The 27110-nt window shown below is 35.3% G+C and overlaps 1 protein-coding gene across 6 annotated transcripts in view; it reads right to left on the bottom strand.

The window, feature by feature from the left end:
* SBF2 (SET binding factor 2) overlaps positions 1–27110 on the bottom strand; it is a 241978-nt gene that overhangs the window by 42044 nt on the left and 172824 nt on the right. For all 6 annotated transcript variants that reach the window (XM_061999218.1, XM_061999221.1, XM_061999222.1 and 3 more), the window contains exons 17-24: positions 24649–24717; positions 8082–8252; positions 7197–7459; positions 5914–6086; positions 5589–5662; positions 5004–5199; positions 3180–3307; positions 855–1030 (exon numbers count right to left, since the gene is read on the bottom strand). In XM_061999218.1, coding sequence (XP_061855202.1) covers positions 855–1030; positions 3180–3307; positions 5004–5199; positions 5589–5662; positions 5914–6086; positions 7197–7459; positions 8082–8252; positions 24649–24717 — 1250 coding nt within the window. The remainder of the gene's footprint in view (positions 1–854; positions 1031–3179; positions 3308–5003; positions 5200–5588; positions 5663–5913; positions 6087–7196; positions 7460–8081; positions 8253–24648; positions 24718–27110) is intronic.

The raw sequence follows: 27110 nt of genomic DNA, 5'->3' as shown, positions 1-27110 counted from the left end.
ATGCACATATAAAATTTTATGACGAACCCACTTACACAAACACAAAGTATTTCCCAATTTTTCATTTAATACAAAAGAAAAAAAAAATCATGTCCAGAAAAAATGACTTCTTATGTTGTATTTTTAAACACCAATTTTATTCTTTTGAGATAAATTTGTGTTTAATATGTCCAATGGTAAAGAATAAGCACCTATCATCTCTCTTTAGATATTTGTATTTTGTATCAGCAATGTGATAAATCTACAAAGTTGACAAAATAAAGGCAGGAAAGACAGAAATTACATTACAGTTTTAGGATTCTATGACAAGCTTGGGATTCAGCTTTCCTGTGTCAACAATGCAATATCAATCACAGGAACTACCACTGGAACAGGCTAATGATCCAGCTAGTCTAGTAAAAATTAACGTGTACAATAAATTTCAGAAGAGAACTCAAAGCTCAAACTCTAGATTAAAAAACACTGGGACAGCTGTACAGACTGCATTAAGGGTAAAATTCTAACTCACCACATTAGGTTATTAACTTATACAGTAATACATAAGAAAACTGTTTTTTACGTTGGCATAGTTTGCATAGCTAAGATGCTACTTACAATGTACGTGTTTCAAAATGCAGTAAGATGCTTGTTCAAATCTATTGCGGCCAGTAATTTGGATAACAAATGGACATGCATAATATACTAATCTTCCTTTTATTCAGTAAATATAAGATGCAGAATAGCAATCAGTTCTTTTGACTTTCTTGAAAGCTGCTTGAATGATCTGCATTACTGGAAAGCTGTCAGATTGTTCAAGGTATTTGATTAATACTAAACGAGACACACAAGTAATAAAAGAAGAATGACGACTATACCGGAATGAAGTGTTCTTTTCTTTTTGTTTTGGTAAAATTATTTGTGGTGCTGTTTGCCCAGCTGCAAATGCAAAAGTGCTGAAGATAGACTGAGGATAACGGAACTTCATTAGCTGTTTCTTAAATATTTCCACCACTTCAGGACTGACTTCTTCATCAAATGCTACTTTAATTAACTGCACATTAAAGACATGACATGTTAGAAACTGGGAAAAAAAATACAGAGTTAAAGAATATGAAATATCCTAATATATATTAGCAACATTCCCATACTCATGCAGTACTACGTCCATTGAAAAAAATAAAAGTATATGTACATGTATCTTACTGATTTTGAGAGATATTACACAGCTTACTAATTTTTTAACTAGATTTTTACATTTATGTCCTAATGCTAAGGTATTTGGACTAAGAATCATCTGGAATTCTCTTAACATCAAACACAAAGTATTTTGGTAAATCCAGGTAGCAGTGCTGGAACTAAGATGCCTACAACGGTTCAAATACTAGTCACATGGGACAGCTCAGCTTGGGAATATTCTGCCAGCTCTGCCCATATACTGAGAACTAAGTTTGGTAACGCATTTCAAAGACTCATCAAACCAACAATTTCAACATTGATACGTCACAACCATTACATTTCCATTACTGAGTCATTCCAATTTTTACCTTACCTTGCAAAGCGCAGAAAACTGCTATGAAAAAAAATGTAGTAGTGAAATCCAACCCTTAAAAACAAACTAATGCTATTCAACACTGATCCATCCACTCCACTGAAAATGCCTTTTGAAAGGTTTTGTGGAATAAGATAAACCAGCAGTAACAGTCAGTGATTTGGTGGCATGGGAGTGGTGAAGGGAACCGAGAGAGAAAATAAGGAATCCGGAAAAGGGCCTGAAAGAACTTTAAGAATGTGGAAAAGCCAACAAAGAAATATCCTCAAGCATCATTTCTGAGTGCATATCTATTCACCTTCTCAGTGTCTTTTGTTTGCCGTCTAGAAGGTGGATTTCATCATTGCTTTTTTAAATTCCACTTGTTTTGTAAATACTTTCCAAATGACTAATAACTCTGTTGTTCTAGGACCTCCTTGAAAGGAGTTCTTCAATCTTTAGAGGTTACACTGATCTGAAATTTTAAAGTATTAACTGTAGCCAAAATCTTTTAGAAGTCATAATTAATAAACAAAGAGGATGGACTATTTCATAATGCAGAGAACTCTATCTGTTACAAAGGAAACAGAAAGTAAACTGCTGCTTGTTTTTGTTCTCATAACCTAACACAAAAATATGCTAAACAAAATAAAAGTCCCCATGAAGTCCTCTCAAAAGTCCACACAAACAAGTATCTTTCAGCTGTTTTACTCACTTGTACTCCTAATCTTATGATTTTGAATATGGCATTGAAGGACGCTTTGCTAAATAATGTCCATTATTGTAAGGAACTAGTAAAAATTATAATAATCTATTTCATTATGTTTTCAAATGCTAGAGTTATTGTTCTTAATGAAAACAGACTTCTCCAGTTAAACAATCCTAGAAAATATTTCCTATCTTAAGTGCTGCAGTCTACTTTCAATTCATGACATAAAATTCTTTGCCTTCAACTTTCCATCTCTTAGGGTTTGACCACAGTTACAACTACCACCAAGAAGAAACATTTAGGGAAGATTTCCCAGATTTCATGATTCCTAATTTTCAGAAGTCCAATCCTGCCAATCATCCTGTAGTACATGCTTCTGCTGAACACACTGAAGGGCATCCTACAGACAGGAAACTACCAGGATTTGTGCAGAAGACAGGAGACTACCAGAATCTATACAAGCTATACAGAGGTTCATTGATTCTGGCTAGTGTTGGGTACACTAAATAGTTCTGGAAGTGCAGCTTCCATGTGAGACATAAGATGACTTTTTGCCATGGATTTTTACAGAAAGCTGGCAATGTAACAAATCTAGAGAAGAAAGCAGCATTTATAACTTTTTCATCTTCATTCCACGTAACTGGAGGAGAAAGCATGCTCCTACTGGCCTGCCTAGGCCTCTAGTTACTCTCCTTAAAATATGTTGGACCCAAAATAACCCTTTATTAGACCTACAACAAAAAGGTGAGGAATGCAGTGAAAGAAATCAAATACTGAAATGGCAACTCTATGTAAATATCAACCTGGCCAAGAAACACCAGGTTTCTATGAGAGGGCTGAATTCTCTATTGGCTTTACAGATCAGAAAACGGATGTCCTCACAAACACCAGGACAACATGCAGCTCAGAAGTATTTTGAGATGACTGTACTGTCATACAAATTTTCACAAAACATCCTTTTACCTGAAAGGTAGCTGAAGTGATCTGCAGTCCTTCCTGCATACTCTGCTGCAGCTGGTTCTGGATAGTGATCTTCTTCTCCTTCGTAACGGACGCAATAGGAAAGCTCCGGATCACCGTTTGCTCTCCAACTGAGGACCACAAAATTGTATTTACAGATACTTGTTATATGACAGAATCAGATCTAGTTTTGTCACATTATACTTTGAACAGACAGGAATGAGTATGTACAAAGCAACATGAAAACAATGGTACAGCACTAATTTCAGGCAAGATACTTGAAAATCTGCTAAACTCTCAAAGTTATCATTTGTAATCCATATTTCTGTTGAATTCCATCTGGAAAAGAATATTTTCATTGCTTATGAGTCTTTCTACATAATGGAAACACAAGCCCAAAATATAGGTTGGTACAGGGTGAAGAAACAGTTTCAAGCTTACTCAAATTTCAAATTGCATTATACAACTTAAAAACAATGAATGATATACATTGATATATTTACATATAACCTTGAATTTTCCACAATAAATTTCTATTTCTGAATGACAATCTTCTTAGAAAGGGCAGATGTAAAAACAAGAAAATGTATAATTCAGAAGAGTATATTAAAAAGAATTCTGAAATTATTAATAACCATCTTAGGGAGAATATTAACTCAGGAATATTTTTCATTTAACACACTTTCAGTGGCTAAAAACACCTGTATAATGAAAAGCTGTAGATCTCAGAGTGTATAAATGTTCTCTTTTACTGGTGAAGCTTACAAGCATTCTGTAAAGTAGTTTCAACTTTCACAGAATCATAGAATGGTAGGGGTTGGAAGGGACTTTTACAGATCATCTAGTCCAATCCCCCTGCAGAAGCAGGGTTACCTAGATCAGGTCGCATAGGAACATGTCCAGGCAGGTCTTGAAGACCTCCAAGGAAGGAGACTCCACAACCCCTGTGGGCAGCCTGTGCCACTGCTCCGTCAGCCTCAGAGTGAAACAGTTTTTTCTTATGTTTAAGTGGAACTTTTTGTGTTGCAGCTTCATCCCATTACCCCTTGTCCTGTTGCTAGCTACTACAGAAAAAAGGGATGTCCCAACCTCGTGACACCCACCCTTTAGATATTTATAAATGTTAATAAGATCTCCCCTCAATCTCCTCTTCTCTAGACTAAACAGCCCCAGCTCCTGCAGCCTTTGCTCGTATGAAAGATGTTCCATACCCCTGATCATCTTGGTGGCCCTGCACTGGATTCTCTCCAGCACTTCCCTATCCCTCTTGAGCTGAGGAGCCCAGAACTGGACACAGTACTCCAGATGAGGCCTCACCAGGGCAGAGTAGAGGGACTTTACAGATGAAACTGAGATATCAAGATACTAAACCTCTGGTCCATTCAAATATCTATGAAAATTGCTGAAGTATGGTCAGGGATGTCCTTACATTCTGTCTCCAACTTTAGGTAGTCCATAAAAACCCTTAATACCATGGTGACTACTGAACTTTCTCCTAAGTTCATACTATGATTTTATATTACATAAATTACTGAAAACAGTACTCTAAATAAATATCTACTGACACACAGGAATGAACAAACATTTCGCATCTATAGCCTAATTCGAATAAAGTAAGTTCTAGTTAAGTTAAATGCAAAATCAAAATCTATCATTGTCATATCTAGCAACAACAACCTACATTAAGAGACTACTCTTATATGGTAAATGTGAAAAATTGTAGTGAGGTATATACATCTTGATGTTGATGCTTGAATAGGTGGATAGGTCAGCTCAAAGTCCTTCCTATCTGAAGGACCACAATCATCACTGTTTATTTTTTCTTACCCAGCTGATCATGAGGAGTGCCTTTAAATATAATTCTGTAAGTGGTAAGGAACAAAGCTCCTTCAGCAGGGAGGATGTGAGGACCTCCAAGTAGTCCTCCTGTAGCTTCCTCTCTGCCATCAGGATCCAGTAGCACACGGAGGCCTTCACAAACAAATTCTTCTCCTGGCAGTAAAGTTGGTCGTAGAATTTTGGGCTGATGCAAATAAATGATAGTGTAAGTGTAATGGCAATATCAGTGTCATAACTCAGCCTAGTTTTAATATTTGGCTTAAAAAGCTTCAAAACAAAATTGTTATGAGATGGAGTCCAAAGAAGGGAGATGGAGTCTGGACTCAACTAAAAGAAATGCATTTCAAAAAAGAATGGGCACACAACGGCTTGTTTTTGATCAGAAGTTTGGCTCTACTACTTTCATAAGTTCATATTTCACGAGACCAAAGCCAAGCACTTTATTTATCACTGGTGGAAATTTTCTTTCACTGTTTTGATGTTTCCTCCTAACATTATGAGAGGAGAAAAAAAGATGACCAAATTGCATGATTCTAATACTTGTAAAGAATACAAATATATTTCATAACTTGCCTTCTGTATTGGTGGGAGCCGTCTACTCTCACGATGGACAGCCTCCAAGGTCTCTATGTGCATTGCTACAATGCCTGGAAAGCAGTAATACCATAAAATGAAGTCTCACTAGATATGAGAGTTGCAATCTAATTGAAACCCCAACATTCTGAAATTCTCAAATTGAAACATCAAGGGAATAACTACTTGAAATTCGACAGCAATTACAGACTAGAAAAAAATCTAACTTTCTAATGTCACTGAAAGCAACATGCTAAAAAGTGCATTTCTCTCACTAGAAAGAAAAAAGAAAGTCTTCAAACAACTTTTTGGTCACAATTCTTACCTGGTATCATACAATGAAGACCCTTGATGTGATCCTGTGTAACTCCACTCTCTGTGCAAACCTTGTCAATAAATCTAGTGATGAAGCGCACAACTGCGTTTGCAACGTCATTGTTCTCAGAGTCCTCAAATCCACTTTCAGTGTCGTAACTCTCTGCAACACTGCCTGCAATACTATAGACATAAATAAAAGACATTTCAAGTCTGAAACATTTAACTGATGCACATATGATACATATCTAGATCTAGATGTGGTGTTTTTTCTAGTTACGATGCATAAACCCCGCTGAAAGCATATGTGGTTCCACAATTACATCTTCTTTTCACTGTCATAAATACTATCTGAAGCGCATGGATGTTGACAAAGGAGAACCTCCCCTCCATGAGTACAGCACAGACAAGCCCACAAGAGGAAAAAGTGCTGTTTAGAAGTGAGCTCTGCATCTTCTCTTCATAGAGTTAATACATTATTTGCACCCAGTGGGAAATGAACTTTGAACATCTAAAAATGCCCAGTATAATAATAAGGAACAGATTAATACATTGCAACACATACCATAACCTGTATTGAGCACGTCCCAATCATAGAATCATAGAATGGTAGGGGTTGGAAAGGAACCTTTAGAGATCATCTAGTCCAACCCTCCTGCCTGAGTTTAGAGGTGTTTAGTCTGCATAAGTCAGCAGCCATGGAGAGTTTGATACTGATATCAGTCTTATCCTTTACTTGATGTCAGTGTTCTCACATAGTGTTCTACAGTTTATCAGGTGGCAATTCTGATAGATCATAGATGGTAATGAGGACAATAAGAAGAGAGGGCAGAAGACTTGTTATGAAATGTCCTGGATTTGCATGCTACACTCCTCCTGTCTCCTTAGTAGGTTAACCTTTGCAACAGTAGCTTAGCCTTCTTGCTTTTTGTGACCTCAGTGCCCTTCTTCCTTGCAGCTGTTGCACAGAAACTGTGATTTTACGGGTGTTATACAAATGCTTTCTTGATTTTAGGTTCATATACTGTATTTTTTTCAAGTTATATAAAAACTAACAGTAGTTTTGGGCTGCTGTCTTCTCTGTCATTATACCCTATTGTTTCTCTTCAACATTTGGTGTTAATAGATTATAAGTTCTTACTGAGACAATAAAATTTTTACCTTCCTTTATTGTGGTAAATTACTCCAGATTAAGTTGTGTTATTTAAGAAAATCATGTCAGACTTACGCTCTCTTTATTAATTTATTTGAAAAGAAGTGAAGACACTGAAATATTCTGGTATTTAGACCCACCTGTTTGTGACAATACTGTTGCTTCCACTCTCCCAGTCACCAGTTGCTGATGTTCTCAATAACTTGTTCTTACTTGTATCCAGTGGTACTAGCAGGTAGACCATGAGGTTAGCAAAATGAATTGCCTGACTGAAAACTGTGCTTTCCTCATTTTGGACTAGCTCCTGCTGCATTTGTTTATTAAGAGTTGGCCATAAACGCAACTGCTCAGCAGCCAAGTCCATTGCTGTCTTATCCTGGCCTGGACCTACACAATTTTTCTCCTGGAAGACATAAAAATAAATAATGAAGACATAGAAGAAATAATGAAGCTAAAAACTTCAATTAAAAAATTTAAAAACTCACATTTAGTCAAAAGTTTATTTATTTAATTGCTTGTGAATATTCTTCAGTTATTTAAATTATATATTCACTAAAAAAGAAAAAGCCAATGACTACACTCAATTTGGTTTATGGTTTTTCTTCACAGTGGTTTACTGATTTTAATATACCTGCTCTTGTTAGCTTATTCATTTAGCTCACATAAGAACAAGCATAAATCATAATGAGAAATAACATGCAGCTCAGTGCTCGATCGTATTGTCCAAATTCCTAGAATGTTCAGGTGAGGTAAACTTTTATCATAAATACTTTCCAGACCAGTTGAAACATTCACATTTTCACATGTTGGAGTTGGATGCTTATTGGAAAAATGTAAAAACTGACATCAAATTATAATGTTTTGTAGACAACTGTACATTTTTATTATTTTTCTGTTACTAAAAAAAACCCCACCAAAATTCATAACATTGCAGAAATCATTCCTTAACTCTGTATAACTTAGGAAACAATTAAAATGTGAATTAAAAAAATTACCTTGCTATTTACTTCAATATATTCTCTTACCTTTTGTCTCATCTGTACTGCATGGTTGTCATCTTTGGCTGTAAGGTAGAGGGAACGAACTTGATTCTGTACATTGCTATAAAAGGTTGTTTCCCAAAACTGTTGGTTAGTCCAGATAGGATGGTCTTGTACACAGGTGTAAGCAAATTGACTAACTCCAGGTGCTAATTTCTGAAAGTAAAAAAGTGTAAAATAAACAAATTAGTTCTATTGTTTCATTTCCTATAAAGGCCATGGCTTAAGTATTGAAAAATATATATGGAACATCAATTGTACAGACTGAAATATACAATATATACCATACTTTGTACTGCAATATAGGAAAGAGAAATTATCTCCAGCTTTGTGCCATTAAAGAAATTAACATACAGGAAGCTTTTATATAAGTCTAATGCTAGTGCAAGGCATGGCTTTTTTGATTCAGAGTAGAAAAGACTCAGGAGGAAGAACTCAGTGGGGACAGCACAGAACACAGTTCTAATATAAAACGTTATCCTTGCCAGCAGAACGTAGTATTTTTGATAACCCAGCCCAGCAACATAGAAATCAGTATTAAAAAAAAATGATGAAAAATATTTTCCCATTTTACTTAGAAATCAGACTACAGTAACAAAATTGAAAATCATTTTAAGTGGCAACTGAGTCCTTCCAATAAACGGAATTTGTTGCAATAGTGGAAGCTTAAATAAATTATCTTCATTGTTATCTACTACACTGTATGACCCACATCTAAGTCCTGAAAACTTATATACAAATTGGGTATATTCTTTGAAGTTGCAAGGTCTGGATCCCTACAAAATCTCAAACAAAACCAGAACTGTTACAGCATTACTCATTGTGAATGTACCATTTTTTTCCCCCAAGTAGATCTATTTATTTAGGTACGACTAGATTCCCAGTGAATTGTTTAGTATTCTTGATAACCACATACAATGAATGGAGATTTATTTTAATGACCTGAACCATGAATAACAAAATCTTTTATCCTACCGTCTCACTTTTTGAAAAAAAGAAAGCCACACACACAAAAAATTGTGTAGTATACTGCATGTAACAAATCAAGCAGGTAACCCGGACACCTGCTTATGATAACGTCTGCAGTGGAACTCAAGTAGTGCATTACTGGCTGCCTCATTTCATTATTTTCACTCAGAATACTATCCATACCTGAAAGATATACTGTATCTATAAGTTAAATTTTAATTTAATGGTTATGTTGGATAACACTTTCCTGTAGATCATACATACTACTTGATTTAACCTTTATAACTGTGTAATTATACATGACAGTCAGTACATACAATACCCCCTCAGAAGGCATCCAGGCACTCAAGTGGAATGCTTGGAAATTACAACTGTTTTGCAATACTTTGAACTGTGTTTTCCACACTCTGCTCTTCCAAGTACATCATGAACTAAAAGTCCTGATCATGTGCCATGTGTTCATTCCCTATCAAAGACAAGGCCCTTTGAAATGGTATGTTTGAGGAAATAATATGTGACAAGCTACTAAAATTGACCTAAGTGAAATGCCTTCTATGATCGGACATAAAAAAATGAGAATGGGAATTTTATTTCATCATGCAGAATTTCATCAAAAATCTCTTGGTAGCCTGGTAAATGTGTGGAAGACTCAAAATATATTAAATATAATCATTCAATACAAACTGCAACAGAAGACAGATTGTTTAACAGATTTACAAATTTCACTTGTGATGAGGTTTATGATAGCTCATAGGAAATTATAACTGACCACAAAATAATGGCTCCCATGCTTGATCAAGCTGTAAAATCACAGAACAGGACAATTCAAAGTGTCCTATTGATGCTTGTAGTGACTGCAGGGCATCCCTTTAAAAAATCTCAAGCATACAGAATACACACAGACTCACGACTCTATTAAGACTGTCAATTAGCAGGATGACTAACTGTACATGAAACCGAGTCTTTTAACTGTAAAAATGGGAAAATGTTAGACTCAAATATATACAGGAGGACTATACACCTGTAAATCTCTCCCCTTTAATTTTTATTCTTTAAGAGTTGTACACAGTTCCTATCTTTAATCATTGGTAGGTGTATATACAGCTAGCTTAAAATGACACAATATGTTCAGCTGTGGTAATTAACACAGGACTCACAGGATGGGTCTGGCCCAATCAACCACCTAACTCAAAATGCAGATGCATAAAACTTGTTTTACAGTGGAATGGGGATGACAGGTAAATCATGGAAGATAAATATGAACAACTCATCTTGAAAGCAATAGTTACTGCTAAAGCAACATATGGGATTTTACTTTTGATTTTTTTTTCCACTACAGTAATTCTCAGTCACAATACAGCTGCAGAAAGGGAGTATGATGTCAGGAAAAGAAAGAGACAAAAGAAGAAACAAGGAAAAGGTAAGCATCTGTTCAAGTCTAGATAGTTGGTATTGGTCAACTCATGCCAATTTATGTGGTGAATGCCACACAAAGGAGTGATTTATCAATCTGTCAAGTTGCCTTTGATGCCTAAGACCAAATCAGGTAATTGTGTAAACTAGGAAAAGTTGGAGTGATCTTTGGCACAAATCCAAAAGTAATTTTAAACTCATAACCCTGTGTCCATAGACATAGTGTACAGAAATTAAAATTACACAAATCATTTTCACATGGAGACAAATATGACGGGAAAGCTGAAGGGCTTTTAGATGCTCTTCCTAAGCTCATAATTTAAAACTATGAACAGCCATGCACAAAACAATTTTTAAACGATGGAGATTTAAAACACAGCAATATAAATCAGCACCTATGACAACTCCTATGCAAAGTAAAAACAGTTTGTTTACAAAAGGTTGAAAGCTAAACTATCATAAACATTACCCTTTTCATCATCTGCATGTGTTGAAACAAATGGCAAAACTGACTGTGGGTAGAGTGCTGAATTAGTCAGGACTTGAAATTCCAGGCTCAGCACTGCCAGGTATTTTGGACAAAATCACTTTGGATTCTCAGCTTGTTTTGGTTAATTTGTTTGCAAAAAAGCAGTATGAAAACTAACCTGAAGAAACACGCTGCTGCTCCTATGCAGTCAAAATCCATGGACTAAAAATACTTCCGGTACAAATACAAGCAATTCTATGAAGCTGGCGGTGTCTGTATTCTCTGCCCTGGAAGTGCTTAGTCAGCCTGTTTGACTGGAGTGGAAACTAATCTAATCTATCAAAAGGGCCCCAATGTTTAAAGCTGTATTCAAAAGAATTAGCTCAGAATTTCTCCAATTTAAGTAAAACAGTAGTTCAGTGGTTTTCATCAAGCAACAGTACATATGTAAACCAAATCTGCACCTACTTTTCCATAGGACAGCTAAACTACACTTATATTTATGTTCTTTCTCCCTGTCCTGATAATTCATTTCTGCCAGACAGAGTGAATGTAGGAGCTACCAAAAGAATTTCCTACTTACAAGGGAGGATTTAAGGGCTGATAGTTTAAAAAAGACACCAAAAGAAAATGATAAAAATAGTTCTGAACTGGTGAATTCCTCATTCTGAAGTTGTCTATATGATAGTTTAAATGAGCATTAAGGTGTAACTTGTAATAATCAAGAGGAAATGAGTAAACTTCTGCACAGGACATGGAGCTCTTCGAGTTCTTCTGGGACTTAACCCTCCCTCTTCCCTCACATATCACACATAAAACAGGCATTAGCCATATCAAAATAATGAATTACAGTTTGTGAAAACATAAGGTAAATTTGGGACTTGCTATGCGTGACTACATGCAGCTTCCCCATTTCAGGAATTTTCTTTCCATTATTTCCACCTTACTGAGTGGCACTGGATAATATCTGCCTAGAATTTGTTCTCTGTTTCCTGACACTGGATACTTCGATTCTGAAAAGGATATCTGCAGGTCAATAAAAAATGCACACCAACTCCAAAACCCCCAAATTTACTGTAAGGTGCAGGTCTCCAAAAAGTTTCTCTATGGCATTATATTAATTAGATTGCTTGTTTCTGGAAAAGCAAAGTATACTTTGCGCTGATCACTCATCAGTCATCGTCCTTTACAATACAAAAGCTTAAAGAAGAAAACAAGTTTATTCTAGTAAAGTAAAGGATCCAGTTATTGATTGTGAAGCTGGAAAAAGAGTTATTGAACAAAAAGAGTAAAACCCAGAAGATAAATAAATATACCTCAGACTGTGCTCTTCTCACAGGATTTTGCTGCATGTCTCTTGGCTATGGAAATGATGGGGAAAACTCACCAGTAGTCTATGTTTCAGAGAAATCCAGTTTAGTTCAGAAATAAATTGGATTTCTGACCCCAACTTATATCCTGGCTTATTGGTTTGGATATTTTTGGTGAGAAGAGGAAGGAAAGAGGAAGGAAAAGGAAGCTGCTGCTGAATGCAAAGAATAGCTTCCTCCTCAGCTCTCGAGGAATCACTGTACTATCGGTTATCTTGACCTCAGTGAAAATGCTTTTGCAAAACTGCTTTTGGGTGAAATTACCAAAGGAGATCACAGCACTTCCTCTCCTATATTGGTTAAGGTTCTCCATGGAAGTCTGCAAGCGTAAGCTCATAGACCACCCAGCACACAGTGACATTGCTCTTTTCAAGGGTTACTCCCCATCTAGGAGCTATTTATACAGTCAATTGCCACCTGTTGCACAACATGAATAGGCACCAGTTACTGTAGGCAACACACTGCCCCTCTTCAAAGGATGCAAAGTCCTTTATCCAATGTATACTGTGCCTCTAGCAAGTTCAAAAAGACTTCAAAGAAGATATATAGGATCAACCGTGCACGTATATCAGTATTTATCACAGCACACACGTACTCAAACAAGTATATAGTATATAAGTTTTCAAGTCTGAGCACTGGTGGATAGCATCAGTCGAAAACTCAATGAAATAAATAATTTTCCCATTTGATCTAAAATAGAAAATTACACCTGCATGTATTGTCCACACAAATGAGATGGAATGCCATGAAAGCATAAGGCATGGACTGGGAAGCTTCATGTTTGGGGTGTTTTTTTTTAGTTTTAATTTTTACCACTTTAAAAAAAAATAGACAACACAACTTCAAGCTTCTTCTCCAACTTGAAAAACAATTTGCCACCTTCAGAAAGACATCAAACAAGACTGGACTAAAGATTTACTTATATTTTAAAATACTGTGAAGTGTGAGTAGCACTTCATTACACTGTTATTTCACCATGAAAAAGAAAAGAAAGGCCAATGCACTTCAAATTCAGCACTACTAAGTCACAGGCAGGTTCATTAAACCAGCAGAGGGCAATACAATTCTAGAATTTTGCAAAATTGGGATGTAAGTCTGCATGGAGCATTATTTATTGTATAGATTTTCTGGCAAAAGTGACTTAAACATCTGACTACTCATGATCTTTAATTGTAGATTCCTGAAGATCATGTATAATCTGCTACACATTACTGAAAGCCATACAGAATATCTCAGATTTCTATATAAATTTATCAAGACAGATATATGGTAATAAAAAGTTACATATAACTTACAATACATACAATAACATACTTCTTTCTCCAAAGATATAATAAAAACATTTACAAAGTTCTGTTACACATCAGACACACTAAGTAAACAAAAACCATCTAGAATGAAGGATATTTAGAAACCACAAAAAAAGAGAGAAGACTTTTTCATACCCGAATGTCACTGTTTTAAATAAGGTTAGGTTCCAAGAAATTTATAAGAAATATGCTGATTTTCTGCCCAGCTATAGCACATTAAAATTGTTTTCTTAAAATCAAATTGCTTTACAGAAATGACTCTATTCACCAGAGTTTAAATCCATTAGTTAAGTTACAGAATCCACAAATTCTCTGTTGTGGTGTTGAATCCATCTGAAGAGTTTCTCAAATTGTAACACAGCTATTTTGCAAATGTAAAATATCACCATATTCCCTTGACATTGGGTAGCTCAACAGTGAGCATGCACCTGTGAGACTGCATTGGAATGGTGGAATTTGCTCTACCCACAAAAATACTCTCCCAGCAACACAAGGTGTTATCCAGGGCTACGCTCAGAAACAAAGAACCCCACGAAAATCTCACAAGGTTATGATTTTATTTATATTCAGATATAATTTATAATTTATATTCTGTTCTTAGAATCACTGATGATCTGATATGAAATATATATTCTAAGCCCAGTTAATAAAGCATCTATCTCCAAAAGAGTAATAAAGTAATTCTAAGCTCTGTTACTTCATTCTAGTATTTCTTTAATTACTGTTTTCCTTTTATCATGGCCATTTTCTCTTTCTTGAGTGGTAGAAATGTCTCTGAAGTTCTCTCAACATACAGCGTTCCCTTATCTGAAGAAACAATAGTCCTTAAGTAGTCCTCAAGAACAAGATGAGCAAAATAGTCAGAAAGATGAAACGATACAATATAGAATATAAATTGCAAACTGCTAAAAAAAAAAAAAGCCAGAGTAGTAGATCTCACCTTGGCAATAAAAATGATATATACTACATGGTTCAAAAGGTGAAAGAGAGGAGGGACAAAACTGGGAAAAGCAATATCATTAAGAACTCAGAAATTAAGGACAAGAAACTGAACTTGTACTCTGAGGTAAGTTATTTGAAAGATTAAATCAAGATCCAGTCGCTCAACAGTGAAAGAAAATGATTGTGGAGGGGCTGGAGGCAAGTGCAGAGCAGGACATTGTAAGGAACTCTTCTGCCAAACGCTAAGATCCAGATATGGAGTGAGCACTGCATGAGGGAGAGGAGAGCTACAACATATGCCTACTAAATTCTTACTGGTAGGAGTGTTTTGAACTAGAGACAATGAGCTGATGTAATATTCACAAGTTCAGAGGAAGTGAAGAAGAGGATCCTAACAAGAATTTCAACTGTAGGAAATATTATGAAAGACAAACAAGCAGCAAGAGAATCAAATGCAGGGATGTGGATGAAAACATGAGTAGTAGACATAAATTATGGGCTTGAATCACTGGGAGAATAATAATGTGTATGAGTGAAGAAGAAACCCATAAGACAGGGAAGCATTTGTGACACCCCAATTGTTTGGCCACATCCAGTTTATATAGCTGATAAGACATCTAGGGTGCCAATATAGAAATTCACACAAAATCCGGCAACATTCACCAACATATCATTCACTGATCTCCTGTATCATCTGTAAGCATTTGTTCTCTTCTGGAAACATAAAATAATCCTGCTTGAACCATGACAGATAATAACGCTCCAATGAAACTGAATCCAATAAAAGGAATTCTATTTTCATGCAGAAAAGTTCCATTCTACTGGAATAAGATTGTAGTGATCAGGAAGGGAAGCTGAACTTACAGATATGTAAGTTCTCTCTTACTTCAGATGCATATTTCTTCACTTCAAGGTCAGAAGCTTTACAAAACATTTTTATTAAACCATCAAAAATTCTTTCATAGTGAAAACTGTAAATGAAACAGTATTTCTGTAACACTGTAATCACTCCTAGAAATAAGAACGAATGGTTTATAACTAAATCAAAGTTACAGTCAAACCAAAGTTCCATATCATTGTTAGAAAAAGAGACCAAGTGGAATCAATATGAATCACAAATTACATAATCCAATGCTTGTGGGAATACAATGGAAAGGTTTATTTTTAGTCTAGAAGATAGTGGATGAGCTCCTCAGTTACAGACCTAAACATTTACTAGAACATTTATCTTTATTTCTTATTTTAATTGGAGGAGACCAATTAAACCCTCCCACAAACCACTAAGAAAGGAACTGCACATTGCAAAGTTCTTTTCAATGTTTCTCATCATGTTATCATTCTGGGAAAGTAAGATTCATCAACAGAGAAAGTTACTACAGTAATTAATTTCCAAAATTCCTTGTAAAGACACGTTCTTCTACTTAGACTCTCCCACTAATGTGCTAAATTGTTACACTACAATTTCCTGGTTTATTCCTTACAGATTATTTTCACCTAAAAATAACTTTGGAAGTGAGATATGTTCTGCCTATGAAGATATAAAATCTGTTCTACAGACATGTGTTATGTATCCATGAAAACCAAAAGTACACTAATTAAAATCTTAAGGATCAAAGATGACATTTTGGCATCGGTGTTTGCAACTAACACTGTAAAACCACTCAATCGTAGCTAACAAGAATCCCTAGATTCCTGTTCTAACCTTAAAACTATGTTTGCTCTTACAAAAATAATTGAATGAACTACAATCTTTATATGAAAGGAACTTCCACTGTATATAATAAACCTCCTTGTCTGCAAGAGGGTTTGGAAATATTGACAAGAACTTTGACCATGACCTTACTATTCTCTTCATGACTCCACTCACATTCATAAGCACCTGCCAAGTAACCACATTATCCTCTCTCAAAATTCCATAAAATACTGCTTTTATATCATGTCTATAAAAACTTCAGTCACAGTTAACTTACTGGCAGACAGAATCACCAACAATAATGATGACTAAAACTGCCCCACAGCTTCCTTGCAATGCCTCAAACTGCCTGGCTTCAAGTATTATTACTTATTTCAAATTCATATTATAAGTTCTTGAGGACAAGGATCTTCATCTTTGTGTTTGTTTGCATGAAAGCAAGAGCAGTAGTTCTGGTCTGTAATTAGGGCTCCTGGATTTTCTAGTAATGACAATAATGCTAATAAACACACTGTAAAATACTCTTAACCAATCTTTTGCTTGGCACCTTGAATACATGCAAAATGAGTAAGATCTCTGCATGAAGAATTGTTAAACAAGATGATATATGGAAAAACAATTTACATATAAAATTAGCTTAAGATTTTATAATCCAGTTTATAATATAAAAATACTGCATAATGTTTTTAAGTTACACTAATGTCAGAAACCTAGGAACTGACCACAGTATAAAGGATAAACGTGCATTTTTTCTTACAAAATACCAATCATCTCTAGGGATTAACACCCATCCCTACCCCTGCAAAATAGGTCGTTTATCGTGCCCTTTTACACTTTTCACCATTACCATTTGCCTTCTCCTAACAAGCCAGACTGGTATCTGGAGTTGGAACATTATAATCTCTGCTGACATAAAGCAGCATTAGGGCTCCAATAATGAAATAACAGTAAAATTCAATGATGAAAGCTAATACATGTTCTTTTAATATTTATTACTTCATTTGAAGTAGTGCAGAAGAAGCTTTCCTCTTTCCTGCATGATGTCCTCATTGCTTATTTTAGAAGACTTATGTAAAAAATAGGAACCACTTACAGTGTGCCTACATATATTTTCTTTCATGGTTCAGCTTCTTCCACAGCACCCACTATATGATACAGATATGTTCCTGCTGTTTTTTAAGCAGGCAACTTAATATGTTTCTACATTGAAGGGATTACCATTCAGAGAACGGACAAATAAGGATAAATATAGAATTAAAAATAATGTTACTTGATACAATTTCAGGCATAAAAGCACTAAGACAGATTCAGAACTGGCAGAATAGAGATACAAGAAAAAAATGGAAGCAGAAAAAACTTCTTGCCAAGACAGTAAAGCAAGTCTTTCAAGATGGGAGTTTCTTAACTTAAAGTCAGCAATTCAAGAGCAGAGAATTTTGAAGTAGAAATTTATCTCAAGCATAGCAGAGTAAGACAGAAAGGAAAACATAGTAAGACAAAGGGAAATACAATAACTAGATGAAAGAATGACAGTATTTTAGTACAGAAAGCTAACACATTACATGAAGTCTTTCTAGCTTTATAGAGGGTTAACAGCATGCTGATGTTTGAGAATTACTTGGGCCAATTGCAGGTGCACAGAAAAACATGATAAGAATGAAAAGTCATGTTAAATGTAAAAACTCGACTACTTTTGCTTTTCAAAATTAATTGTATCATTGTATAACTTTGTGCAATTCCCTGGTATTTACACAAATTCTAAAATAAAGACAAATTCTTAGTTATTTTTTATAAAGTAACAGATAACTGTTAGTACCAAATTCTCCACTGTTCTCCATAGTACAGTTTGATCAATAATTCCACTTTTTCCATCTGATACTAACTATAAAATTTCCATACTAAAGACATAATAATGGAATCAGCTCTTCACCCATCATCACAGACTTCCACATCAGCCCATTAGGTAGCTTTTTGTGACTTTGTAACTGATGCTACACAACAGAATGTACATTTCAAATGACGATGCTTCTATTACATGATTAAGCTTGAACTGTGTCTCTCTTGGAAGAGTACTTAACGGTAGTAGTTAAAATACTGTCAGCTACTCAACTTCTCTAGTACTACCTCTTTAATATCCACAGAAAGCCCTTATTGTTAAAACTGGAAATCCCTAACACATCTAACAGGCTCTGGAATAAATTCATTTATTTAGGCATTTCAAGGAATAAAGGCTTTTATCACTACCCTATGCAAAAGAGCATACATATTTCACTGTGGAAAACATGAGAATTATTTACATGGATGTCTTCACATGGAATACTTCCAGTTTCCCATTTTATCATTAACTGATTTTTTTTTCTTTGATGACAGTTTTGTACTTGCCCTGAAGATTATTTTTAAAAACTTAAACAAAACCCACTTCCAATAAACACAGACTAACATCTTTTTCATCTTGAAAAAGCTGCTAGCATAATCCATAAGATGAGCAGAATAAATGTCCTGTACTATATTCAAAGTTTTAAGCAAAACATTTAACATCATTTTGGATATCTTTTAAAAACATTGTATAAAGCAATTCTCGTATTTAATATAATTCTACTTCCTTCTCTGTAGAGAAAGATAAAGGCATATGGAGCACAAATGATAAATGGGCAAACATGCAGATGAATAGCCAAACAATAGCCTGCCCTAAGGGTTTCAGTCAGCCCTAGTCTGAAACATATTTATCTGATGTTTCATTGCAAGTTCTAGAATAAAAATAGCATCAATATATACGTGAAATGTTACTCAAATTTTGGTATCTTAAAAGCATTAAAATGACAAAAAAAAATCCTTAAAATAATCAGCCCTCCCCTCAATCTCTCCAAGAATTACAGAATTTAATAATACAAAAACTATGAAGCAGTCACCGATGCATCTCACTGTGTTCTGCTAAATGACAAATGTCAATTGAATGTAATACAGTCAATCTCTGAGACAGCTCTTAATGCATTTGTGTTATTTTTACTAAAACTAGATCAGCACTATCCAACTCTACAACAAAGTCATTAAAAACAAATGACCCAGAAACATAAAAAATTACATACTTGTGATTTTGAAAATAATACTGCTCTGGCTGCTGCAATTTAAAGAAATGCTCATCTACAAAATCTGGAAGTCCAGTCATTGTTTCTACAGTGAAGAAATCTTACTTCCAGAATAGCATATTTCTTTAATGTCACTTCCTTTATTCAAACATAGTTGATCAAACCTGTCCACTCTGAATGGCAAATAGAAAACATTTGCAAGTGCATTACTATCTACTATGTAATGTGGTAGAGTATGCTTAGAAAGGTATGGGAACAGAGATGATGATAGAGTTTAAGCATATCATTTCAATTATAAAATTTTGAAAAAGATCCCCTGAAAGTGTATTGTAATCTGTACACTTAGGTTCTGCAATGGTTGAAGGATACAAGAATGTCTGATCAGACTGACAAATATCACCTCAGCTCAAAAGGGAGGGAAGATGAAGTGGATCCTGACTGTGAGTTGGCATGGAACAGCAGTGAGGTGGAGAGCTTTTGCTCTCTCTGTCTGTTGTCCAGCAGACAAGCTGAAACTGGTGCCTGGCCACTGATCATCACATCAAATCTTCAAGAAATGTAGCATAGTCAACATGACACTTTGCCATTTTGGCAGAGACAGAATTAAAACACAGTATCCAAATCCTGTGAAATTGACCATGCCAAGCATACAATTGTCAAAGTGTTTTCCTTCATGAGTTAAAATGAAAATATGATGGAAGTATGTCCTTTTCATCTTGTCCTCTCTTCACATGTGAAAATAAAAGATTTCTGCAGCACCAGGGAACACCAGATTTCTGTTTTATACACAGAAAAAAAGGACCACATACCAAATAAGCATGGGTCATCTGTACAAAAAAAAAGTGGAAAAATTCTTTTATCTTCACGTATAAATACATCTTATTTACACTGTTTCCATTTTAAACAAAATTCCAACAGTATTACTAATGGTAAACTAAAACCTTTTCTAACTCAGAAGCAAAAGACGTGTTTGTTTTTGTGACATTAACAGTACACACCAAAGTCCATTGTCACTGATGAGTCAGGTTTTGCAGCTCATGTCTAATCTTTAAAATTCTAAAAAAACCCATTGCTACCATTTTTCCTAGAAAAACCTCAATTTTTTCTCCAGGCCACATATAAGCAACCAGTACTGACTTCCTGTCTACTAATTTAATCCCACCAGCTACGAGTTAGAGTGTGATCAAATCCTGCCTGATCATGTTCACAACAGATCACACACCAGATTTCGGGAGGTGGAATTCTGGAGTGTCACCAGGCACTCCAAGAGCTGATAGCATGTTGCAAACAAGGTGATGTTTCTTGTTATTTAATTACATATATATGTAGAAATAACCTAGACTAATCTTTACAGAAGCAAAGATGTTAAGACAAGACCTGTTAGAACTTGCAACCTTGCTCCTTTCTATAAATTTTCCTCTGTTTTCCCAGGAATATTTTAAAATACATCAAGGCTAGAGCATTGATTGCTTCATGAGAAGACCATTCCAGAATCTTACCAACATCATCCTTAGGAGGATGCTTCTCTTAATACTCAGTTTCTTGTGTCTCATTTGCGGGACTCAAATCATTATTTATGCACCTCAAACACCTGGTCTCTGCACCGTATATGGCCATGTATAGTAAAGCCATTTAGGAAGAACAAGGAATCGTTTCATTAACTCTCTGCTTTGTGTTAGGTAAATAAAATTAAACTTAACATTTCATATACACAATAGTCAATTCATAATAGAAAGAATTTACACGACATCACAGTTTCTTCATTTAATTTGAAGCAACAGGAATTATGTTAACAATAAAATGTTGTGACATGATATCCCATCATAATCTCCTATTAAAACGCTATAGCAAACATAGATGGTAAAATAATACAGAATCACAGAGTCTCAAAGGCTGGAAGGGATCTTGAAAGATATATTTGACTGATAGAACTCTACAACATTTTAAAACTTATTACAGGCTTTCTCACTGACAACATGATGTGGACTACCACTTGTGCAGTAATATCAATGCACAAATGAAAGCCTGTGTCACTATTACATTCAGAACTTCTGTATATCCCTAGCTACCAAGAACACTGAGCAATTTCAAGTGGGCTAGGAGAAAAAAAGTATTTAATATGTTGCTGGCACTAAACATGGTATTCTGATAATCGAAATAACAACAGAAACAAGTCCATACTGCCAAGTGCTACTACACCATTTTTTGGGAAGCCAAAACACAATGACACATAGCAGAGGTAAGACAGTTTTGCATACTAACTCAACAGTACTGGATGACCTGTGCTCTGCCTACAGAAAAATGGAATGCAGCTTGAAATGCAAGTGTGCACGTGTGTGCTTGTAAACTACATTGTATACGGTAATTAAACACAATGGACATGCAACTCACTAGAAAAGGCACTGACATGATTTGGCAGTGCAAACATACCCGTTTTCCTGAAGATATTTTAATAAAAACCAAATAATCAACCAAGTAACCTTAATTTTAATTTGTACATCCCTCTGGACTTATCAGAGGCAGAAAAGCAATATGCTGTGTCAAGCAACAAAACTTTAATCACTCTGTCTAAGATTCCAGTAAAGGGAAACCAATTAAAAGAGAACTTTTGATCTGTTAATATACTTGAAAACAGGAAGCACAAGGGAAAAAAATAAAGCAGCAGGATTTGAGAGAATTTATCCCCAAGACAAGGGAAAATGAATATTAGTTTAGTGTAACTCCAGAGCAGGAATCCCTCCAAAGGGTTACAGAGGTGTTAATAGAGTGGGAAAATGACATACATTTTTCTTAATTCAGGGAAACTGACACAGAACATTGGTCCTACACATGTTCATGTCAGATAGAATATACTCTAGTGTGGGACGCAATTTTGGAAAGAGAGAAGCTGAAAAATACCCTGAAAAGTTTCATTTTTACTCAAATTCCAAACAGAACCTTAAACTGTTAATCTTAACTAATCGCTGCAATGTTTGTCCACTGATATTATGATCCTAACAACGCATCAGTTTGTGTTTAGTATGAATAGTTTTATACCAAAATAAGTACTTTTGCCAAAGAATTGTATCTAATGGGACATACCAAAGGGGACCATCACTGAACCTGAGGATTAGATCTGGGAAAAACAAAATTCTTTTTCTATTATGCATTAACAGCTGGCTTTTGCAAGTTAACAGTCAGGTTACTTTAATTTCATGTCAGGTCTGGAACATTAGGAAAATAATCATGCTTTGCTACATCCGGGGACTCACAGTTTCCTGAGTGTATAGGCTTGGAGTTAAATAGTAAGCATGAGGCCGGGTTTTTACACAAAAGACATCAGATAACTTTTTGAGAGAGGAATGGTGTGAGAGTATTCCTACCAAAACCACAAGTATATTGAAAAACCAGAATCACAGATGGTAGGGGTTGGAAAGGACCTGTAGAAATAATCTATCCCAACTCCCTTTCTATAGCATGTCCACCTAGATGAGGTCATACAGGAATGCGTTCAGGTGGGTTTTGAAAACCTCCAGAGAAGGAGATTCCACACCCTCCCTGGGTAACCTGTGCCAGGGCTCCCTCATCCTCACAGTAATGAAGTTGTTTCCCCCCTCAACTTGGGCAAATTTTACCAAACGAGGAATCTAATCAAACTGCTACAACTCCCCAAAATACTCTCTGCACCTCTAGAGATAAAGAGCTATGTGGACTTTCTTGGCCATTTTTATTGGAGGAACTAAATAAAAGAAAACTGAAGTCAATCTTTCCTCATAACACAGGATTAATACAAGATTAAAATAGGAATATGGAAAATCTCTATAGCTCATTAGCTTTCTCTAACTTAAGTATTATTGGCAGCAAGAAATGACAGCTCTCAAACTGCTACTTGAAAACTCAAAGTAGAGGGAACAGAAAAATATAAACTTTTAATTAAAGATGGGAGAAAGTTTATTCATTGCAATTGAAATATGTAATGTGTCACCATGCTAGCTAATATAAGAGAATGAAAATGCTCCGTAGACTCCTTCCAGAAAGCAGTTGTGGAGTATTATGTACAGCACAAAATAAAGCCCATTTAAATAACACTTTTTTCACAATTGAAACAATTAAAAGAGAGAAAATCTACCACTTTATGCTTCATGCATGTAGTAAACACTGTCTTAGGTAGGAGATTTCAAGAAGCTTCCTATGCATATGACTGTGTCAAACCTGCTCTCATCTTTAGCAGATGTTTCTGTGTCCTATGACCGGTACAGGTCCACATTTTTTATTCTAAAATCCACATCACAGGATCTATTTGTAGTTTAAAACAATCAGAAATTATTCGCTTAGAATGTACAGTTTAAATTAAAAAGCATTGGTTGATTTATCAGCTTATTGTTGTACAAACCTTAGTTTCTATTCAGCTAAAACAGGAATCTCTCTGCATTTTACTTTTGGGTACTCATAAATACCTCACACACCATCTGAAAGACGATTTTAATTTTCATCACATTATGAATGTCTAGCTAGACTGTCACAGTATCTACCACTTTGCAGTATCATAACATACCAACTACCAATGACTAAATGCTTACTTCCCAAACTGAATTGTGTAACAATATTCACATTAAATAAAGATTATTTAATATTGCAAGTAAGTACATGTTCTGAACTTCTCATCTCCTCAGATATGCACATCCTAACAAGTGGCACTTGAGCTAACCAGAAGTGGTGAAAATGCTAGTGTACTGGGATACTGAAATAACTACAGCCTTGCTACAAAAGTTCTGGTTTTTTAATAATTGCTTGTTGAATTTGCATTACTTACTTTTTTTTTTTTTTAAATTTACTACCATATTATATTTTATCACTATCAAACACTGCAAAAAAGGAAAGGGGAAAAAAAACCAACATGAGAAATCAAACCCAAATATACATTTAAAATAAGCCATCCACAATATTCTCCAAAGTTAACATCTACAAAGACTGAATGCTTCACATAGACTTTTTGGCCAGTGTTTAATATGTCAAATGAAACAAAAAAGTATTTAAGTGAACAGTTATTTTATTAACTAATTATAGATGATAATTCTCTAGCTCACCATATAAGCTGGCATTTAGTTCTAGGTAAATTTATTGTAATCATCATCGACCAACACCAGCAAGTGTAATTCTGAAGCAATGTCCATTGCAGTCTATTAAAAGACTTTTGTTGGCATCAATCCATTTTAGAATGAATCTTCCCACCTGCCATGTATCTCTTGGAATCACTCTTCATTTTAACAATGTACATAATGTAAAAGAAAACCGACAAAAACAGGAGGGTAACAACTTACCCTATAAAAAGCAGTTGTCAGGGGTAGCAATGCTGCAGCGATGCTATATTCTTCTGAAGATGAACAATCCTTCAAGAAAAACATATGAAGAAAATAAGTAAAACCATTTTCAATGTCATAGAACGGTAGGGATTGGAAGGGACCTTTAGAGGTCATCTAGTCCAATCCTCCAGCCGAAGCAGGTCCACCTAAATCACGTCACACAGGAACGTGTTCAGGTGGGTTTTGAAGACCTCCAAAGAAGGAGACTCCACATCCACCCTGGCAGCTTGTGCCAGGGCTCCCTCACCCTCACAGTAAAATAAACATTCTTATGTTTAAATAGTACTTCTTGTGTTCCAGCTTCATCCCATTACCCTTTGTCCAGTCACTAGATACAACAGAAAGAAAGTGGTGCCTCAATTTCCTGACATCCACCATTTATATACTTGTAAATATTAATGAGATCCCCCCTCAGTCTCCTCTTCTCCAGGCTGAACAGCCCCAGTTCCTGCAGCCTTTCCTCATAAGGAAGATGCTCCAGTCCCTTGATCATCTGCCAGACTCTGTCCAGAAGTTCCCAGTTGCATTATAATTTCATTTCTGCCTTACGAAGTCTCTCTGATACCTCTCCTATATAACTCTTAATCACTTGATATCATGTAAGAATAATGGATTTATGTGTGTGTATCTCTCTATTCTGCTAGACAGATACTGCTATGACTCCTCCCATTTAAGGAATTTATTAGCAGCTTTCTCACTTTCATGTCTGAATCAACTTAGTTTACATGTAACAAGGAAAGTATTCCTCATTTAGGGAACAATAAAAAGGTAGCTTGCTTCCATTTGCGTCAACAGCGTGTATAACTAAAATGGTGTGATGACCAAGGAATGTACTTTCAAAACATTTACACAAAGAAACTGACATTTATTTAATATTAATCACCTCTACAGCCTCTACAAAAGTTTGGCACAAGGTTAACTTTATAAGAAGGTGAAAACCCATTCCCTTCACAGACTCAGAATGCCTCATCCAACAGTCAAGTGTGTCATTCGTGCCTCTCTAGGCAGAAAAAGGGTATGCCAAAGTAAATCAACTAGTAATTGCACTGATGAAAACAGTGATTTTATTACAGAAATGCTTTAAAAGAAATCAGAATTGGAATGTAACTTAATATTTAAAAAACAAACTACTTGAATTTTTAAGACTTTAAAAAAAAATGTAGAACAAAACATACCAAGAGTTAAAAAAGATACTTTAAGTGGCTTTTTTCTTAGCTCTTTTTGCCAACTCAAGGACACAATAATGTACATAGTTCTACTAGACAAATGTACCATCATTGTGCCCCTGGATAATGATAGTAAGACAACACTTCCATTTGAACACTCATTTCAATATTTTTAACATTCACTCTTACAATGGGCACTCTGCAATTCAAACCACATGTCTATTAGCTATCTATACTTCTGATCAAATTCCAAGATTGAAACATCTCATGTGTTCCTCTGCCAGACTTCTTTTATGCCTTCATCTCATATCAGAGGTCTCTAGAACACTGCAACCAGCAAAAACTTGGCACCAGCCAACTGTGAGAGCAGAAATATGAAATCTGCATTGCAGGAACAATCATGTTAAGGATCATTAGGATGTTATTTGTATTCATCTCACGTTTCTTCTTTAAAGGGCTGCTGAGTGATTATGGACTGCAGGTCTAAAATAAAACCCCCAAAAAACTCATCACAAGACTCTCTTGTTTCTCATGACTTTAAAACTCCATTTCATCCTTTGTGATTTTCCAGTAACAGATGCTTTATATTCCATTACTTTAATCAAGCCCTCCTAAACAGAATACCAATGTCCATACACAGTTAAATACAGTAATTTTAGAAAACTACTTACACATACATTCTGAAAAATACCATAAAGTGTTTTAATGATGTCTTTCAGTACTGACACATATATAAACCCCAAAATTAGTGTATAAGATGTCAGAACAGTAAGACTAAAGTACACAGCCTCATCTGCTTCTTATTTTCAGTTTCTGCATTATTTTCAGTTCTTATCTACATCCTCAACCCTAATGTGGAATTTAACACAGTATTTGTAGTTTAATATAAAGGTATGATAAATACTGTTAGTATTTTTTCACCTAATCAGAAAACTTCTAAAATCGGAGCTTACGACCTTTAGGTTGTAATGTTCAACAGTTTTCAAAGAAATACATACCTTATTTCTGTACTTGCTTATTTATAACCAAGTATAAAATGATCCATCCTCATTGTTTCAAGTTATCTACATAATCCCTTAGCTTAAACTACTTGGAAAAGTTTTGGCTTTTATCCAAGGTACACATAAAAATATCTTTATAAAAACTGAGCAATGTATCTTTACCTAGAGAGCATTCAATATTCCAAGAGCTAACATAGGTCTCAAAGATATATATCATCACCACATAAACAACAGCAGATTACTTTTCCATTCC

The sequence above is a fragment of the Colius striatus genome, chromosome 7 (assembly GCF_028858725.1).
Source record: "Colius striatus isolate bColStr4 chromosome 7, bColStr4.1.hap1, whole genome shotgun sequence".
In the NCBI taxonomy this organism is placed as follows: Eukaryota; Metazoa; Chordata; class Aves; order Coliiformes; family Coliidae; genus Colius; species Colius striatus.
This window is presented reverse-complemented; position numbering and strand designations above follow the sequence as displayed.